Below are 16,750 nucleotides of genomic sequence, written 5' to 3'. Positions count from 1 at the left end.
GGATGTTTATAAAAGCTTTATTCATATATTTCTTTAAAAGATAATTATTTAAAGAAAAATTTAAAGCAAAATTGCCAAAACTTGGAAGCAATCAAGATGTCCTTCAGCAGATGAGTGAGTACATGTACCTGCAGTACAACCAGACAATGGAATATTATTAAGGGCTAAAAAGAAAAAAGCTGTCAATACAGGAAAAGTCATGGAGGAAGCTTAAATGCATATTACTATTGTATGATTCCAATTATACATATATTCTGGAAAAGGCAAAACTATGGAGACAATAAAAAAGATCAGTGGTTGTGGGGTGGTGGGTGGGAGGAGATGAAGAGGCAGAGCAGAGAATTTTTTAGGGCAGTGAAAACACTCTATATAAATATATCATTATAATAATAGATATATGTCATTATACATTTCCCCACCTCCATAGAGTATACAATACCAAAAGTGAACTCTAAGATAAACTATAGACTTCAGGTGATTATGACATGTCAATGTAGGTTCATCCTTGGTAAAATGTAAATCAAAACCATAATGAGATAACACTTCATACACACCAAAATGGCTATAATTAAAAAAAAAAGCCAGACAGTATCAAGTGTTGACAAGGATCTAGAGAAACAGGAACACTCATACACTGCTACTGGGAATGTAAAATGGTGTATTCACTTTGGAAAATAGTTTGTCAGTTTTTGAAAATGCTAAACACATAATAACCATGTGATCCAGCATGGATCCAACTCCTAGATGTTTATCCAGGAGAAATGAAAGCATGTGTTCACACAAAGACTTATACATAAATGTTCACAGCAGCATTATTCACAATAGCCAAAAAGTGGAAACAAACCAAATACTCATCAACTGATGAGTGGATTAAAAAGACATGTTTATATCCATACAATAGATTTATATTTGGTAATAAAAAGGAACAAAGTATCAATACTTACACATCATGAAAGAATGTCAAAATACAGTATGCTTAGTGAAAGAAGCCAGACACAAATGAACACGTATTATATGATTCCAGCTACTGAGGTGCCCACAAAAAGCAAAACTATAGTAACAGAAAGTAGATTAGTGATTGCATATGGCTGGGGCAGGAATGAGGAGTGACTGCAGATAGGCATGAGGTTTCATTTTGGGGTAGAGAAAATGCTCTAACGTTAAATTGTTGGGACGGTTACACAACTCTGTAAATATAATAAAAATCACTAAACTGTATACTTAAAAGATTAATTTTATAGTATCTTAATTGAACCTTATTAAATACTTTTTAAAAATACAAAAGTGAAATAAACACCCTTTCAGACACAGAAACACAGAAATAATTTATCACCAGCAACCCTGCACTATAATAAATGTTAAAGTAAGGCCTTCAGGCAGATGGAAAATGATACCATTTAGAAACCTGGATCCAAATAAAGGAATGAAGAGCACAGAAAATGGTAAATATGTGGGTGAATATAAAACTTTTTAATCTATTTAAATCCCTTTAAAAGATAACTATTTAAAGCAAAAATAATAAAAATGTATTGTGACATATATATAACATATTACATAAGTAAAATGTATGACAATAGCACATAGGCCATGAGAAGAGAAGTGGAAGAAAACTTGTAAGTTATCTATATTATTCATGAAGTAGTATAATGTCATTTAAAGGTAGAATGTGTTAAGTTAAAGGTGTTTACTATAAACCTAAAGCAATCATTAGAATAATGCAACACAGAGTTACAGCTGACACACCAATAAAAGAGATAAAATGGAATAAAAACCAGAATTTTTTTAGTATTTTATTTTTGTTAATCCAAAACACAGTAGAAACAAAAGAAAAACAGAACAAAAATAGATAGAAAAATAGAAAATAAATAGCTTTAAACCCAAACATATCAATAATAACATTAAATGTAAATGGTAAAAATACATCCAATTCAAAGGCAGAGATTGTCTTATTGACTAAAAAGCAAGATCAATTATATGCTGCATACATGAAACCCATTTAAAATATAAATACAAAGAGATTAGAAAAAAAGGATCAGAAAAGTATGCTATGGTAACACTAATCAAACTAATGCTGAAGTGGTAATATTAACATCAGACAAAGTTGATGTTACAGCAAAGAATATTACCAAAGATAAACAGAGTCATTTCATAGTGAAAAAGAAGTTAATTGATAAAGAGGACATGACAATCCTTAACACTTATGTACCTAATAACAGAACTTCAAAATATATTAAGCAATAATTAATAGAACTAGAAGGAGAAATCAATAAAATCAAAATTATAGTCAGAGATTTCAATACATATATATTAGTAATTAACAGAATAAATTGGTAGAAAATCAGTAAGGATATAGAACACTTGAACATACTATCAGTCAACTTAACATAATTGACATTTATAGAACACTTCACCTAACAACAGCTGAATACACATTCTATTCAAGTGTATTCAGAACAATTATTGAAGTAGACCACCTTGGGGAGAATAAAACAAGTCTCAATAAATTTAAAAGAATACAAATCATATAAATTATGTTCCTGACAACAATATAATTAAATTAGAAAGCAATAACAGAAATATAGCTTGCGAATCCCAAAATGTTTGGAAGCTAAGTGACACTCTTCTAAATAACTCATAGGTCAAAGAAAAAAATCAAAAGAGAAATTATATTGCAGTTTAAACTAAATAAAAATGACAACACAACATGCTAAAATTTGTGGGATTTAATTAAAGTAATACCTATAGAGAAACATATGTCTATATTAGGTTAAAAAAAAAGTTCTCAAAACAAAAATCTCAGCTTCCATTAAAAAAAAAAAACTAGTAAAAGTAAAATGAATTAAATCCATAGTAAGCAAGAGAAAATAACAATAAAGATCAAAGTAAAAATCAATGATGTAGAAACAGAAAAAATAGAGAAAAATTAATGAAACCCAAAGCTGGTTCCCTGAGAAGATCAATAAAATTGATAAACTTCTAGCCAGAATGATTATAATAAAAGGGATAAGAGAGAGGGTTCAAGATGGTGGCATAGGAAAAACCTGAATTCACCTCCATCCACAAATACAACACATCTACCTCTGGAATAACTTCCTCAAAAGGGGACCTGAAAACTGGATGAACAGAGCCTCCACAACAAAGGGTAAAAGGACAGGACCAAGACAGGTAGGAGAAGCAAAGAGATGATCTCACCAAGGAGAAAACCACACCCTAGCCATGGCAATCCATAATTGGTAGGAATCACAAAGGTCCAGATCTTTTCCCTGAACAGAGAGGGACATAAGCTCAACATCAAGCACAGCAACCTCTAGATCCTGCACGGTAGAGATGAGCCCCCAAAAAATCTGGCTTTGAAAACAAACAGGGATTATATACAAGAAAACTAAAGAACTGTGGGGAAGACAAGGCCACTCTTAAAGGGCCTGCATACAGACACACTTAAACCCTGTGAGAAAACACCAGAGTGAAAAATTCATGAACCACAGGTGAAGGGGACCCACTTACTAATCTTAAAAATTCTGCCAGAGAGGCAGGAACCAGTTAGGATGCTCCCTGTGGCTCTGAGACACTGGAGGGAGGAGCATTTTGCAATCTCAGGCTATCTTGCTAATCCGGGCACTGGCAAGTGCCATTTTAAAATTCTCCCTTTAACATGTTATCAACAGTGGGTGTGCCCTGATGAGAGTCCCACTCCCCACTGTGCCTCGGCCACACCCCACTGCCAGCTGACTGATAGCCCTGCCCATGAGTAGCCCACAGCATTTGCAGCCCACTAAAATAGGAGGTTTCATGCAACCGATTGAAGGGTTGCCCCTTGAGTGCCTGGCTCTGGTGGCCACCTGGGATTATGCCTCTGAGCCCCACAGGACATCTCTTAAATAAGGCCACTCTTTTAAGACTGGGCAAGATAGCTGATTTACCTAATACATACAAACAAACAGAATTACACAAAATTAGGAGACAGAGGAACATATTCCAATTGAGAGAACGAGACAATACCTCAGGGGAAAAATAAAACTAAACGCAACAAAAAAGCAATCTACTTGATAAAAAGTTCAAAGTAATGGTCATAAAAGGGTTCACCAAACTCAGGAGAATAATGGATGAATGCGGTGGGAACTTCAACAAACAGACAGAAAATATAAGAAAGTACCAAACAGAAGTTATAATTGAACTAAAAAATACACTAGAGGGGTTCAACACCAGACTGGATGAGGTAGAAGAATGAATCAGCAACCTGGAAGACAAAACAATGGAACTCACCCAGGCAGAGCAGCAAAATTATAAAAGAATTTTTTAAAGTGAAGTTACCTTAAGAGACCTTCAAGACAACATCAAGCAGAATAATATTCACATTATAGGGGTCCCAGGAGTAGACAAGAGAGAGAAAGGGCCAAAAAATTATTTGAAGAAGTAGTGGCTGAAAACTTCCCTAATCTGGAGAAGTAAACAGACAACCAGGTTCAGAAAGCATAGAGTTCTAAACAAGATGAACCCAAAGAGACATACACCAAGACATATTTTAAGTAAAACAGTAAAAGTTAAGGATAAAGAGAGAATCCTAAAAACAGCAAAGGAAAAACAATGTGTTACATCAAACCGAATCTCCATAAATCTATGATTTTTCAGCAGAAATTTTATAGGCCAGAAAGGAGTGCCATGACACAACCTAAGTGCTACAAGGAAAACAAAATTCCAACCAAGAATTCTCTACTCAGCAAGGTTATCATTCAGAATTGAAGAAGATATCAAGAGTTTTCCAGACAAGCAAAAGCTAAAGAAGTTTATCACCACCATCTTTACAAGAAATGTCAAAGGGACTTCTTTGAGCTGAAAAGAAATGGCACTAACTAATAATATGAAATCATACAAAACAAAACATCTTACTGGAAAAAGTAAATATATAATAAAGGTAGTGGATCAATCACTTACAAAGCAAGCATGAAAGTTAAAAGACAAAAGGAGTAAGATTAACTAAAATTAGCATAATTAGTTAAGGAATGCATAAAATAAAAAGATGTAAAATGTGTCATCAAAAGTATAAAATATGGAGTGGGAGAGATAAAGCTTTGTAATGTGTTTAAACTTTGGTTGTTTCCAAATTAAAACAGGCTACTATTTACATAGGATGTTATATGTGAACCTCATGGTAACCACAAAGAGAAAAACTTATAGTAAATACACAAAAGAAAAGGAGAAAGGGATCTAATCATAACACTAAAGAAAACCACCAAAACTCAAGGGAAGAGAAAAAGAGAAAAAAGGAACAGAGAGGAACTACAAAGACAGCCAGACAACAATTAACAAAGTGGCCATAAGTACATACCTATCAATAATTACTTTAAATGTAAATGGACTAAATTCGCCAACTAAAGACACAGAGTGGTTAAATGGGTAAAAATTTTTTTAAAAAGAAAGAAATATCTATATGCTGCCTACAAGAGATTCATTTCAGAAGAAAAGAAATGCACAAACTGAAATTGAAGGAATGGAAAAAGTTATTCTATAAAAATGAAAAGAGGTGGCGTAGTGGTTAAGAATCCACCTGCCAATGCAGGGGACACAGGTTCAAGCCCTGGTCCAGGAAGATCCCACATGCCACAGAGCAATTAAGCCCGAGCACCACAGCTACTGAGCCTGCACTCTAGAGCCCACAAGCCACAACTACTGAGCCCACATGCCACAACTACTGAAGCCCACGCACCTAGAGCCCATGACATAACAAGAGAAGCCATGGCAATAAGACACCTGCACACAGCAACAGAAAGTAGCCCCTGCTCACCGCAACCAGAGGAAGCTGGCATGCAGCAATGAAGACCCAACACATCCAAAAATAAATAAATAAAGTTTTTTAAAAAAAAGAAAAGAAAGCTGGAGTAGCTATATTCATTTCAGATAAAATACACTTTAAAACAAAGATTGTAATAAAAGACAAGAAAGGCATTACAGAATGATAAGAAGGTCAATCCAGCAAGAAGGTGTAACATCTAGAAATGTATATGCACCTAACAGAGAAGCACCAAGATACATAAAGCAAATATTAACAGTCTTAAAATGAGAAACTGAAAGCAATACAATAGCAATAGGAGATTTTAATCGCCAACTTACATCAATGGATAGACCATCCATACCTAAACTCAATAAGGAAACATTGGACTTAAATGACATGTTAGATCAGATGAACTTAACAGATATATACAAGATTTTCCATCCAAAATCAGCAGAATACACATTCTTCTCAAAAGCCCATGGAACAGGCTCCAAGGTAGATCACATGTTAGGTCACAAAACAAGTCTCAAATTCAATAAGACTGAAATCATATCAAGCATCTTCTCCAACCCCAATGGCACGAAACCAGAGATCAAACACAAGAAAAAAAAAAAAGAAAAGAAAAATCCACAAAAAAGTGGAGATTAAATAACATGCTACTGAACAACCAATGGGTCATAGCAGAAATCAAAGAAGAAATAAAAAATTGCCTAAGGACAAATGAAAACAGAATTACAAAATACCAAAATCTATGGGATGCAGCAAAAAATGGTTCTAAGAGATTACTTCATAACAATATAGGCCTATCTCAAGAAACAAGAAAAATACCAAATAAACAACCTACACCTAAAGGAACTAGAATAAGAACAAACAAAGTCCAAAGTCAGCAGAAAGAAGAAAATGATAAAGATCAGAGCAAAAATATTGGGGTGGCCAAAAAGTTCGTTCAGGTTTTTCCATACATTGTTACCAAAGACCCAACGAGATTTTTGGCCAACTCAGTAAATAAAATTATGACTAAAAAACGACAGAAAATATCAAAATATCTAAGAGCTGATTCTTTGAAAAGATAAACAAAATCAACAAATTTTAGTTATACTGATTAGGAAAAAAATAGAGGATTCAGGGCTTCCCTGGTGGCGCAGTGGTTGAGAGTCCACCTGCCAATGCAGGGGACGCGGGTTCGTGTCCCGGTCCGGGAAGATCCCACATGCCACAAAGCGGCTGGGCCCGTGAGCCATGGCCGCTGAACCTGTGCGTCTGGAGCCTGTGTTCCGCAACTGGAGAGGCCCGCATACCACAAAAAAAAAAAAAAAAAAAAAGAGGATTCAACTAAATAAAATCAGAAATTAAAGAGTTGAACATAGGTGAACATAGATGCAAAAAACCACAGCAAAACATTAACAAAATAAATCCAACAATACATTAAAAGGCTTACATACCACAATCAAGTAGGATTTATTCCAGGGATGTAAGAATGTTTCAATATTTGCAAATCAATCAATATGATAACACAGTGAAGAATAAAAATTACATGATCATCTCAATAGATGCAGAAAAGCATTTGACAAAATTCAACATACATTTATGATCAAAAATCTCAACAAGGTGGATATAGAGAGAACATAATAAAGGCACAAGCCCACAGCTAACATCATACTCAACAGTGAAAAGCTAAACACTTTTCCTCTAGGATCAGAGACAAGACAAGGATGCCCACTCTCATCACTTTTATTCAACATAGCACTGGAAGTCCGAGCCACAGCAATTAGGCAAAAAAAAAAGCACCCAAATCAGAAAGAAAGAAAACTGTCACTATTTGCAGATGACATGATACCCTAAAGACTCCACCAAAAAACTGTTAGAATTAATGAATTCAGTAAAGTCACAGGATTTGAAATCAATATACAGAAACCTGTGGCATTCTATACACCAATAAAAAACTATCAAAATGAGAAATTAAGAAAACAATCCCATTTACAGTTGCATCAAAAAGAATAAAATAACTACGGATAAATTTAACCAAGGAGATGAAAGACCTGAACACTGAAAACTATAAGACACTGATGAAAGGCATTAAAGAAGACACAAATAAGTAGAAAGACATTGCATGTTCATGGATTGGAAGCATTAATACTGTTAAAATGTCCATACAACCCAAAGCAATCCACAGATTCAATGCAATCCCTAAATAATTTCTAGTGGCATATTTTACAGAACTAGAACAAATATCAATAATTCTAAAATTTGTATGGAAACACAAAAGATCCTGAACAGCCAAAACAATCTTGAAAAAGAAGAACAAAGCTGGATGTATCACGTGCCCTAATTTCAAACTATACTACAATGCTATAGTAATCAAAACAGTATGGTAGCATAAAAACAGACACACAGATTAATTGAGAGCCCAGAAATAAACCCACACATATATGGACAATTAACTTATGACAAAGGAGCAAAGAACAAAGATGGAGAGAGGATAGTCTCTTCAATAAATAGTGTTGGGAAAACTGGACAGCCACATGCAAAAAAAATGAAACTAGACTATTATCTTAAACCATACACAAATTAATTCAAAGTAAATCAGACTTGAATATAAGACTTAAAACCATAAAATTCCTAGAAGAAAATAAGTGATAACCCCATTGACATTGGTCTTAGTGATGTCTTTGTGGATCTGACTCCAAATGCAAGGGAAACAAAGGCAAAACTAAACAAATGTTAACTACAGCGAACTAAAAATTTTCAGCATAGCAAAGGATACCATCATCAAGACAAAAAGGCAGGGCTTCCCTGGTGGCGCAGTGGTTGAGAGTCCGCCTGCCGATGCAGGGGACACGGGTTCGTGCCCCGATCTGGGAGGATCCCACATGCCGCGGAGTGGCTGGGCCCGTGAGCCATGGCCGCTGGGCCTGCGCGTCCGGAGCCTGTGCTCCGCAACGGGAGAGGCCACAACAGTGAGAGGCCCACACACCGAAAAAAAAAAAAAAAAAAGACAAAAAGGCAACAAACTGAACAGGAGAAGATGTTTGCAAATTATATATCCCATAAGGCGCTAATACCCAAAATATATAAAGAATTCATACAACTCCAACAACATTAAAACAAACAACCCAACTTAAAAAATGGGCAGAGGATCTGAATAGACATGTTTCCAAAGAAGACATACAAATAGCCAATAGGCACGTGAAAAGATATTCAACATCACTAATTTATTATGGAAAAAAAGTTAATTCAAAACCACAATGGGATATCACTTCACACCTGTTAGAATGACGATTATTGAAAAGACAAAAAATAAATGTCAGAGAGGATGTGGAGGAAAAAAGCTTTTGTACACTGTTAGTAGGACTGTAAATTGGTATAACCACTATGAAAAGCAGTATGGAGGATCCTTAAAAAATTAAGACTAGAACTACCATATGACCCAGCTATTCCACTGGGTATTTATCCGAAAAACACAAAAACACTAATTTGAAAAGGTACATGCACCCCTATGTTTATTGAAGCATTATTCACAACAGCCAAGATATGGAAACAACCTGAGTGTCCAACAATGAATGAATGGATAAAGATGTGGAATGGAATACTACTCAACCATAAAAAAGAGTTAAATCCTGTCATTTGTGACAACATGGATAGACTCTGAAGGTATTATGCTAATGAAATAAGCCAGAGAAAAACAAATACCTATGATTTCACTCAAATGTAGAATCTAAAAACAAACAAAATAAACAAAAACTCATACATACATAGATCAGATCAGTGGTTACCAAAGAAGCAGGGGGTTGGGGGTGGATGAAATGGGTGAAGGGAGTCAGCTACATGGTGATGGATGATAACTAGACTTGTGGTGCTAATCACTTTGTAGTGTATACAGACATCAAATTATAATGCTGTAAACATGAAATTTATATAATAAAAGAAATTATAAATAAAGCATTTCCATCCCCATCCTGGCCTCTTATCTAAGGCCAGTGTTTTAATTTTGTTTTTAGTATTGAGAATAGTAAAATAAATGATAGCAGCCACCAGAAATAACAAAGACTTAATATTTTATGTCAATAAATACTTATATACTTAATACTTAATAGTTTGTCAATAAATTAAGCAACTTAGTTGAAATAGACAAATTCCTTGAAAGACACAAACTACCAAAGGTCACTCAAGAAAAAATTATAAACAAATGGCAAAGAAGTCTATTAAATAAATCATACTTGTAGTTTAAAATCTCCCCATAAAGAAAACTGGTCCAGATGGCTTCACTGGAGGGGTCTGAATACGAGAAAGCAGGGATAAATGGGGACCATCTAAGAGTCTGTCACATATGGTACATAGTATGATCCCATTTTACTAAAATTATTTCTGAGTATCTGCCACTCACTCGATCTGGCTATCCATCCATCTGTAACATAGAGAATGTTCATTTAATAACTGAGGCTATTTCTCAGTGGGAATAGGGGCAATTTTCAGCTTTCTTCTTTGTAACTTTAGATAGAATGAGTGTGTATCATTTTTATAAAATATCGTGTTAGAATACTAAAATCATTATTCTTTTAGAAAATAATAACGATTGAAGACCCAAGTTAGTGTAATGTCATGAAGTCAATGAACAAAAGAATTTCAGGAAAGCATATGTGATCAACAGCAATAAATTCAGCAAAAAGTTCAATAAGCAAGAGAGCTAAGAAAAGGCCATTTGGTTTAGAAATTGGAAGATCAGTACAGCTTCTACAAAGTGGAGATGGAGAAGCTAGATTGCAGGGTGTTAAGCAGTGAGTGAGTGGTGAGGCAGTGGAGAAAAGGGTTTAAACCGCTTTTTTGAGAAATTGGGCTCTGAAAGGATGGTATCTGTACCCCAGTGTAGCTGTGGGAGGAATTATAAAATTATTACAACTTTACTCTTAAACAAAAAATAACTGGGACACCTAAGGAAAGCCATCTAATCAATTCATGTAATTGTTAGAAAATGTCGATGTAAAGAGCAATATCAGGCCCACATCCACCAAAGGAGAGAATGAGTTTCTGTCCTAATGCAGGGAACTGGAGATAATATGAGATAGAAGACAATTCTAGCTTCAAGAGGGATTACACTCGTCCTGAAAGTAAGTAAAGTTTTTTTTTCCCCCTACAAGATAAAATTGCTACAATGGACAAGAAAAAAGACATCTTAAAAGCAGTCAATTAAATGTAGAGAACAATGTGATCAAGTTAGCTTTACTATATCATTAAGACTGCATATTCGCTACAAGAATGCTTTGCATACATTACCCAAATAACTAAAATATGTCTTCCAAAATGTATCTATAGAATTTCTAATTGTTCTTTAAATATGTTCCTGTAGATGCGGTGCAAATCACATCCCCCACCACATCCTTAAGAGTGATTATCCTCTGGCTTCACTTTTTAAACAAGGAAAACAGTAAGCTGATTTCAGTAAATGTAAAAAATGCTCAGGTGTATCGTATTAAAATTCATATCCTATAGACATTTTTATGATGACTTTTAAATTTAGACTCCTTTAAAACAAAACAATATTTAGACTCCTTTAAAATAAAATTCAAAAATGTTTTGTTTTATTTTTTTATACAGCAGGTTCTTACTAGTTCTCTATTTTATACATATTAGTGTATATATGTCAATCTCAATCTCCCAGTTCATCCCATTACCCACCCACACCCTGCTTTCCCCCCTTGGTGTCCATACGTTTGTTCTCTACATCTGTGTCTCTATTTCTGCCTTGCAAACCGGTTCATCTCTGAATGACGGATAGATTTGTATTATTTACCAATGAAAATACCCACTGTCATATTATCTACTTGAATAAATCAGAATTTACCAATTGCATTTTCCCTAAGGAAACTTTTCAATGTAAGCATACATTGGAGCTGAATTGAAAAGAGGCAGATGATTCCAGTGGTTCCATATTTTTTGTCTACTTAAGTTTTTTTGCTGGAAACTGAATAAAGAGAACCAAATGAATCCCCTGAGTCTTTTTGTTATACTCCATATTGTTCACTGACAAATCTTCTATGCAATCTGTGGGCTCTTAGCTCTAACCTGGCATATGTCCTCAGCATATTTAGCTGGGCTCATGCCCCTAGTATATCTAGCATTAAAATACAAAGGTGACACAATGTATCAGTATCTATATTTTTTCATTAAAGAGCTGGCTGTAGTGATCAGCATTTTAGTCAGTATGTCATGATATATGGCTTTCTTGTCATTGAAACTTCTCAAGCAAATATCTGCTCAAATTTATCAATCACGTGCTACGGAAAAGGACAAGAATTCAGATCAAGAGATAAGCATCTTAATTATATACGAATGTTGAAAAGTCTTTTTTCACTTAAAAGCAAAATATGCTACTGTAAAAAGCTATTGATTATTTTAAAATACCTCATCTAAACTAATGAGGTCCTTTGTATCAATTATCCCTATGTCACTATGTTACCTTAGATGAGTATCATTTTAATCATTCAGAAAACATATAATTTAGCATCTAATGAAATTTAATTATTCACCCTCTATCACTGTTTAATATTTACCATTTACTAATTTTGTATTGCCTGCCTTCCATAAACAAAGAAAATTGAATCTCTTTCTGTAGCAAGTTTCAGAGAGTAAAGTAAAACTTGAGCTCGACAAAAGGGGAATATATAGGCTCATGCAATTAAGAAGTCCAAAGCAAAACATTTTAGGCATGGCTGGACCTAGAGGCTTAAAAATTTCATCACAGCTCATTTTCTCTTTTTTCATTTCTCAGCCCTTATCTATGTTGGCTCTATCCCCAGCAAGATCCCAATATAATGAAAAGATGGCTTCAACAGTTCTAAGCTGACATTGTCAAAGCTCAGTATACTCTGCTTTAATTTTAGCAAAGGTCCATGGATAAATTATCATTGGCTCTGAAGGTCTTGGCTTGGGCCACTTGTCTATCTGGGAACAAATCACAATATTCTCACTGGTCAGGTGTGGGTTATACTCTCCCTTGGAGATATTCCCAAATCACAGGGACTGAAAACAGATGACATGTAGTTCTCTAAGGAACATCAGAGAAATCTTACTAAAAAAATTTTTCATTTTGGTACCAGAAATTTTGAATTTCACTATCCAAGGCTAGTAGTCATTTTATATACAGATCAAACCATGGTCTCTACAAAAACACTGTGATACTAACATCCTTTCATTTGGGGCTGTCTGCAATTCACGTGCTAAAATACCCATCAGAGACTATTATGTTCCTATCTGATAACGTCTGTCAGAAGAAACCAGGTTCCCTAACAAAACATTGTGTTAAACGTTAATTAACTTGAAGGAGGTAAAAACACACCTATTTGCTGCACCAGCCCAATGAGTAGAATGTGGCAGATATAAAAGCACCTAATACAGCAAAAAGTAAAAGAAAACAATGAGTAGACAAAAACAAGTAATACTCTTGCTGATTCAACCAGAAAATCAGTTTAGGAAGAGGTCTTCTACTATGACGACTTACTCCTTCCTTCATCCTTCTAATTCTTAAATCTGAGACCACTTATCCCCCCAACTACAAACACAGTCCTACACCAAGATTTCTAGTCCTGAAGAATTTAAGGACCCCAGATCAGCAATTCTGTCTTGATTCAGCCTTGCTGTTGGCCCTATTGACTTTGTTCCCTGAACCTAATAACTGGATTCTTGCTGCATTCCTCAAAATAAACACTCCACTAGTATTGCAGTTCCAAAGCTTCCTTGTTCCTGAGTTTCTTTTTCTGTATGAACCCAAGCCTGAATCACCTCCACTTCATTCTTTCTTTCAATAAAATTTTATTGAGCACCTGCTAGTTTCTACACATTGTGCTAGGTGCCATGGATGTAGATATCATAACTGTCCTCATGTTGCAACTATTGCCTATTCCCAGACTCCCCTGGCCCCATGCTTTCCCCACCCACTCAGGTGAGAGTGGCTTACCAGTATCTCTCCTAACACTTATCATCTCTGGAGTCAGAAAGACTTCAAACTCTATATTCCATATAACTTTGGGCTGGTTACCTAATCTCTTAAATCTTAGTTTCTTCATTTTTATAGTAGAAATAATAATAACCTAATCTAACCATACCATAGATTAATTATGGAAATTAAAAAATCATATAGTAGGCAAACATAAATGCACATTTCCTTCTTATGGCCCACCACCATTCAAATATACAATTTATATTTGGAAAGGTGAACAATGCTTTGAATTAATTAAAGAGTCCTGTCAATAAAGTCACTTAAGTATAACCTCTACTATGGATCAGGTACCATAAAAGGATAAACTCGAATAAAATGTGTTCTCTGATGCAAGAAACCCTGTGTTAGTGGAATGAATAACTCATATGGTATAACTCGTGGGGGTAACTGGAAAATGATAATCTGGTCCCCAAATTTAGCAATACATTAAAGACTAAGTGGGAAGGTCCCTGCATGATTAAGGATGAAATTCTTCCTAGAACATAGGCTAAAATCGTAATATAATATCAAAAGTGACAGTGAAACAGCACAGCTCAGCAACTATAAATTCCACTCTGAGACAACCCAGAGGTCAGGCCACACGCCAAGGAAAACCATACACTCACGCACACCCACTTCCCTCTAAGCATCAATTAAACAGATACCAAATGTAGCTCGTATACATTTATGCTAATAAAGTCTGATGACTTGAGTTAAGTAACTCAATCATCCAATTTTAATGGTCTTTATCTTTGAAATTTATCATTTCAATATTAACCTGAAGACACATATTATGAGTTTATACTCTTTAATACTCTCATATGTTAGATCATTGACTTCATTTTAGAAAGAGCAATGGTTATTTTAGATAATCAAATATTCAGTAATTAAAAAGCCAAGCAATATGAAGTACAAATAATTTTATTCAGGCACCAAAAATTCCAATAAGAGGATTAATGATAAGATTTATGCTTTGTATTTCATTACACATAAATAGCATTTGTAGGTAACACTATTGACTATATTTTATTACTGTCTTTTGTTGTTTTTCTCCATCTTTCTTTTATGGACTCTAATTATCCTTTTTACCTAGAAAAAAAATTTTAATGTGCATTCTGCAGTCATTCTATTGAATAGCTAAGAATTCTAAACAGTTCGTTGCACATCAGAAACATAACCATATTTCATATGACGTCCTTATTTTATAACACAGGGATGTTTAGAAGAACAGCCTATAACAGAATAAGAAACAGAACTCCAGAATCCCATTCGATTACTTGGAAACTGTCATTATTGCAAACAGTACAAATTTAAACTATCACACTGGAATCCCAAATCTTAAACTCAACACAGAGATTAAATACCAGTAGAAAAATAAGTATGGGTGAGAACTAAAGTTGTTTTTTCTTCCGCAACATGAAGAGAGTGTGTATACAACTGACATCAAGAACAGGCTAACCAGAGACTAAACTGATGCAAACAGCATGCCAAGCAAAACTCAGCTTTCTGCCAAAGGTTTTCCCCAAGAGGTGAATAACATTTTCCATAAGTCCATGGAAATTGCAGAACTGGTTTGGTAATGAAATACACTTAGCCACTTTTTATGTATGATTTAACATTTCTGTCCTCTACTGAATAGGATAAGTTGCATTAATTACATCAGAGGGACGCCCATATTTATTATTCGATGAAAAGGTTAGCAGTATTTTAATTCACTTGAGAAAATTTTACCATATGTAAAAATGAAAATATGCATTTTTAAACTTACTTTTGATAATATAAGCCTATTCATACAATTACAGTGTAATTCCATGAGTTGAAATTAAATATAAAATTTTCAGACAGGAACACTTTGTATTATGTGATGCTAATTACAGAATATCACAATTTAAAGAGCCACACTGCAGTTTTCATAGAGCTACATGTTTGGGCCAATTTGTCAATGGAAGGTTAGATAGCCTTGCAAAGGAAGTAGATTTTAAAAAATATTTTCTGTCCAGTTATTTCTAAAATGCATCATAGGTGATTTTAAAACAACAGAAAAATCTAACATATCAGTAATCTCTACGTTTGACTTTGACCCATCATCATTACCGTCTTCTATCATTAGTACTATTCAATGTGTTTACAAACAGAAGACATAGTCGGCTGCTGCGCTTACTGTTTTTATTTTACTAGATCACTTCCGGAGATTAGAAAAGCACAGCCAACCAAGTCATAAAAAAGACAAGTGATGCTGCAACATTACAGTGAGTCAGGCAGTAACGCACCTGAGTGTTCTCCGAAGTTTTCATGGGAGCCAAGGCTTTCAGAAGGTTTCAACCGTGGTATAAAAGCAGGCTCTACACTGGGCCCCATGCGTCTCAGCACTGGAGCAATGTTCACATGCAGAAGGCTATCCTGAAAAAATACATATACTGTCTGTGCCCTTGACTGGGCCCTGTGACTTTAGAAAATTCAATTTCACATTCATTATTCGTGAGGTCAGCACAAATCCCTTGATGGAATTTCAGCCTAATTAAGAAGTGTTAAGAGAGGTTTGGATTTCCTCATGAGTTCGCATAAATACTCCACCAGTATAAAAACTAGATAGCTACCCTCTGACTGAAGAAAACTAATGAATCCATAGCATTTATACCCAAGATCATCAAGAGAAACTCGAATTTGTTTTTCTTTTATAGTTTTGAGCTCTAAGTGTTCAGGGTCAGAGCTACATCAAAGTTTCTTCCATGCCCAAAGGAAGCAACAGGCAAAAGACAAGGTATTTCCGTTTCCCTTTTTACCATCAGGCGCCTCTTTCCCCACCACCTGTCAGTTCTTCTACTCTACCCCTCCTAGTGCTCTAATTTCACCAGCTTCAAGTCCACGCCTTCGATTCTTTCCTGCTTCATAACTATAGAATCAGGCAAAACAAAAGACGGTTTAAGTAAAATTCATTCAAAGTACATATTAGTTTAAATATGGATATGGAGTGTCGGTTTTTAGTTTGTATGCATTTGCCAGAACAC

General features: G+C 34.9%; 1 protein-coding gene across 1 annotated transcript in view; it reads right to left on the bottom strand.

Moving 5' to 3' along the window:
• Positions 1–16,100, bottom strand: part of IQCM (IQ motif containing M) — a gene marked incomplete at both ends in the record, with an annotated part of 428,042 nt that extends 411,942 nt beyond the window's left edge. The window contains one exon of the mRNA XM_082611212.1: positions 16,013–16,100. Within this exon, the coding sequence (XP_082467338.1) occupies positions 16,013–16,100 (88 nt within the window). The remainder of the gene's footprint in view (positions 1–16,012) is intronic.
• Between the last annotated feature and the right edge of the window lie 650 nt (positions 16,101–16,750).

This window comes from Mesoplodon mirus, assembly GCF_964341445.2.
Source record: "Mesoplodon mirus genome assembly, chromosome: 2".
Lineage (NCBI taxonomy): Eukaryota > Metazoa > Chordata > Mammalia > Artiodactyla > Ziphiidae > Mesoplodon > Mesoplodon mirus.
This window is presented reverse-complemented; position numbering and strand designations above follow the sequence as displayed.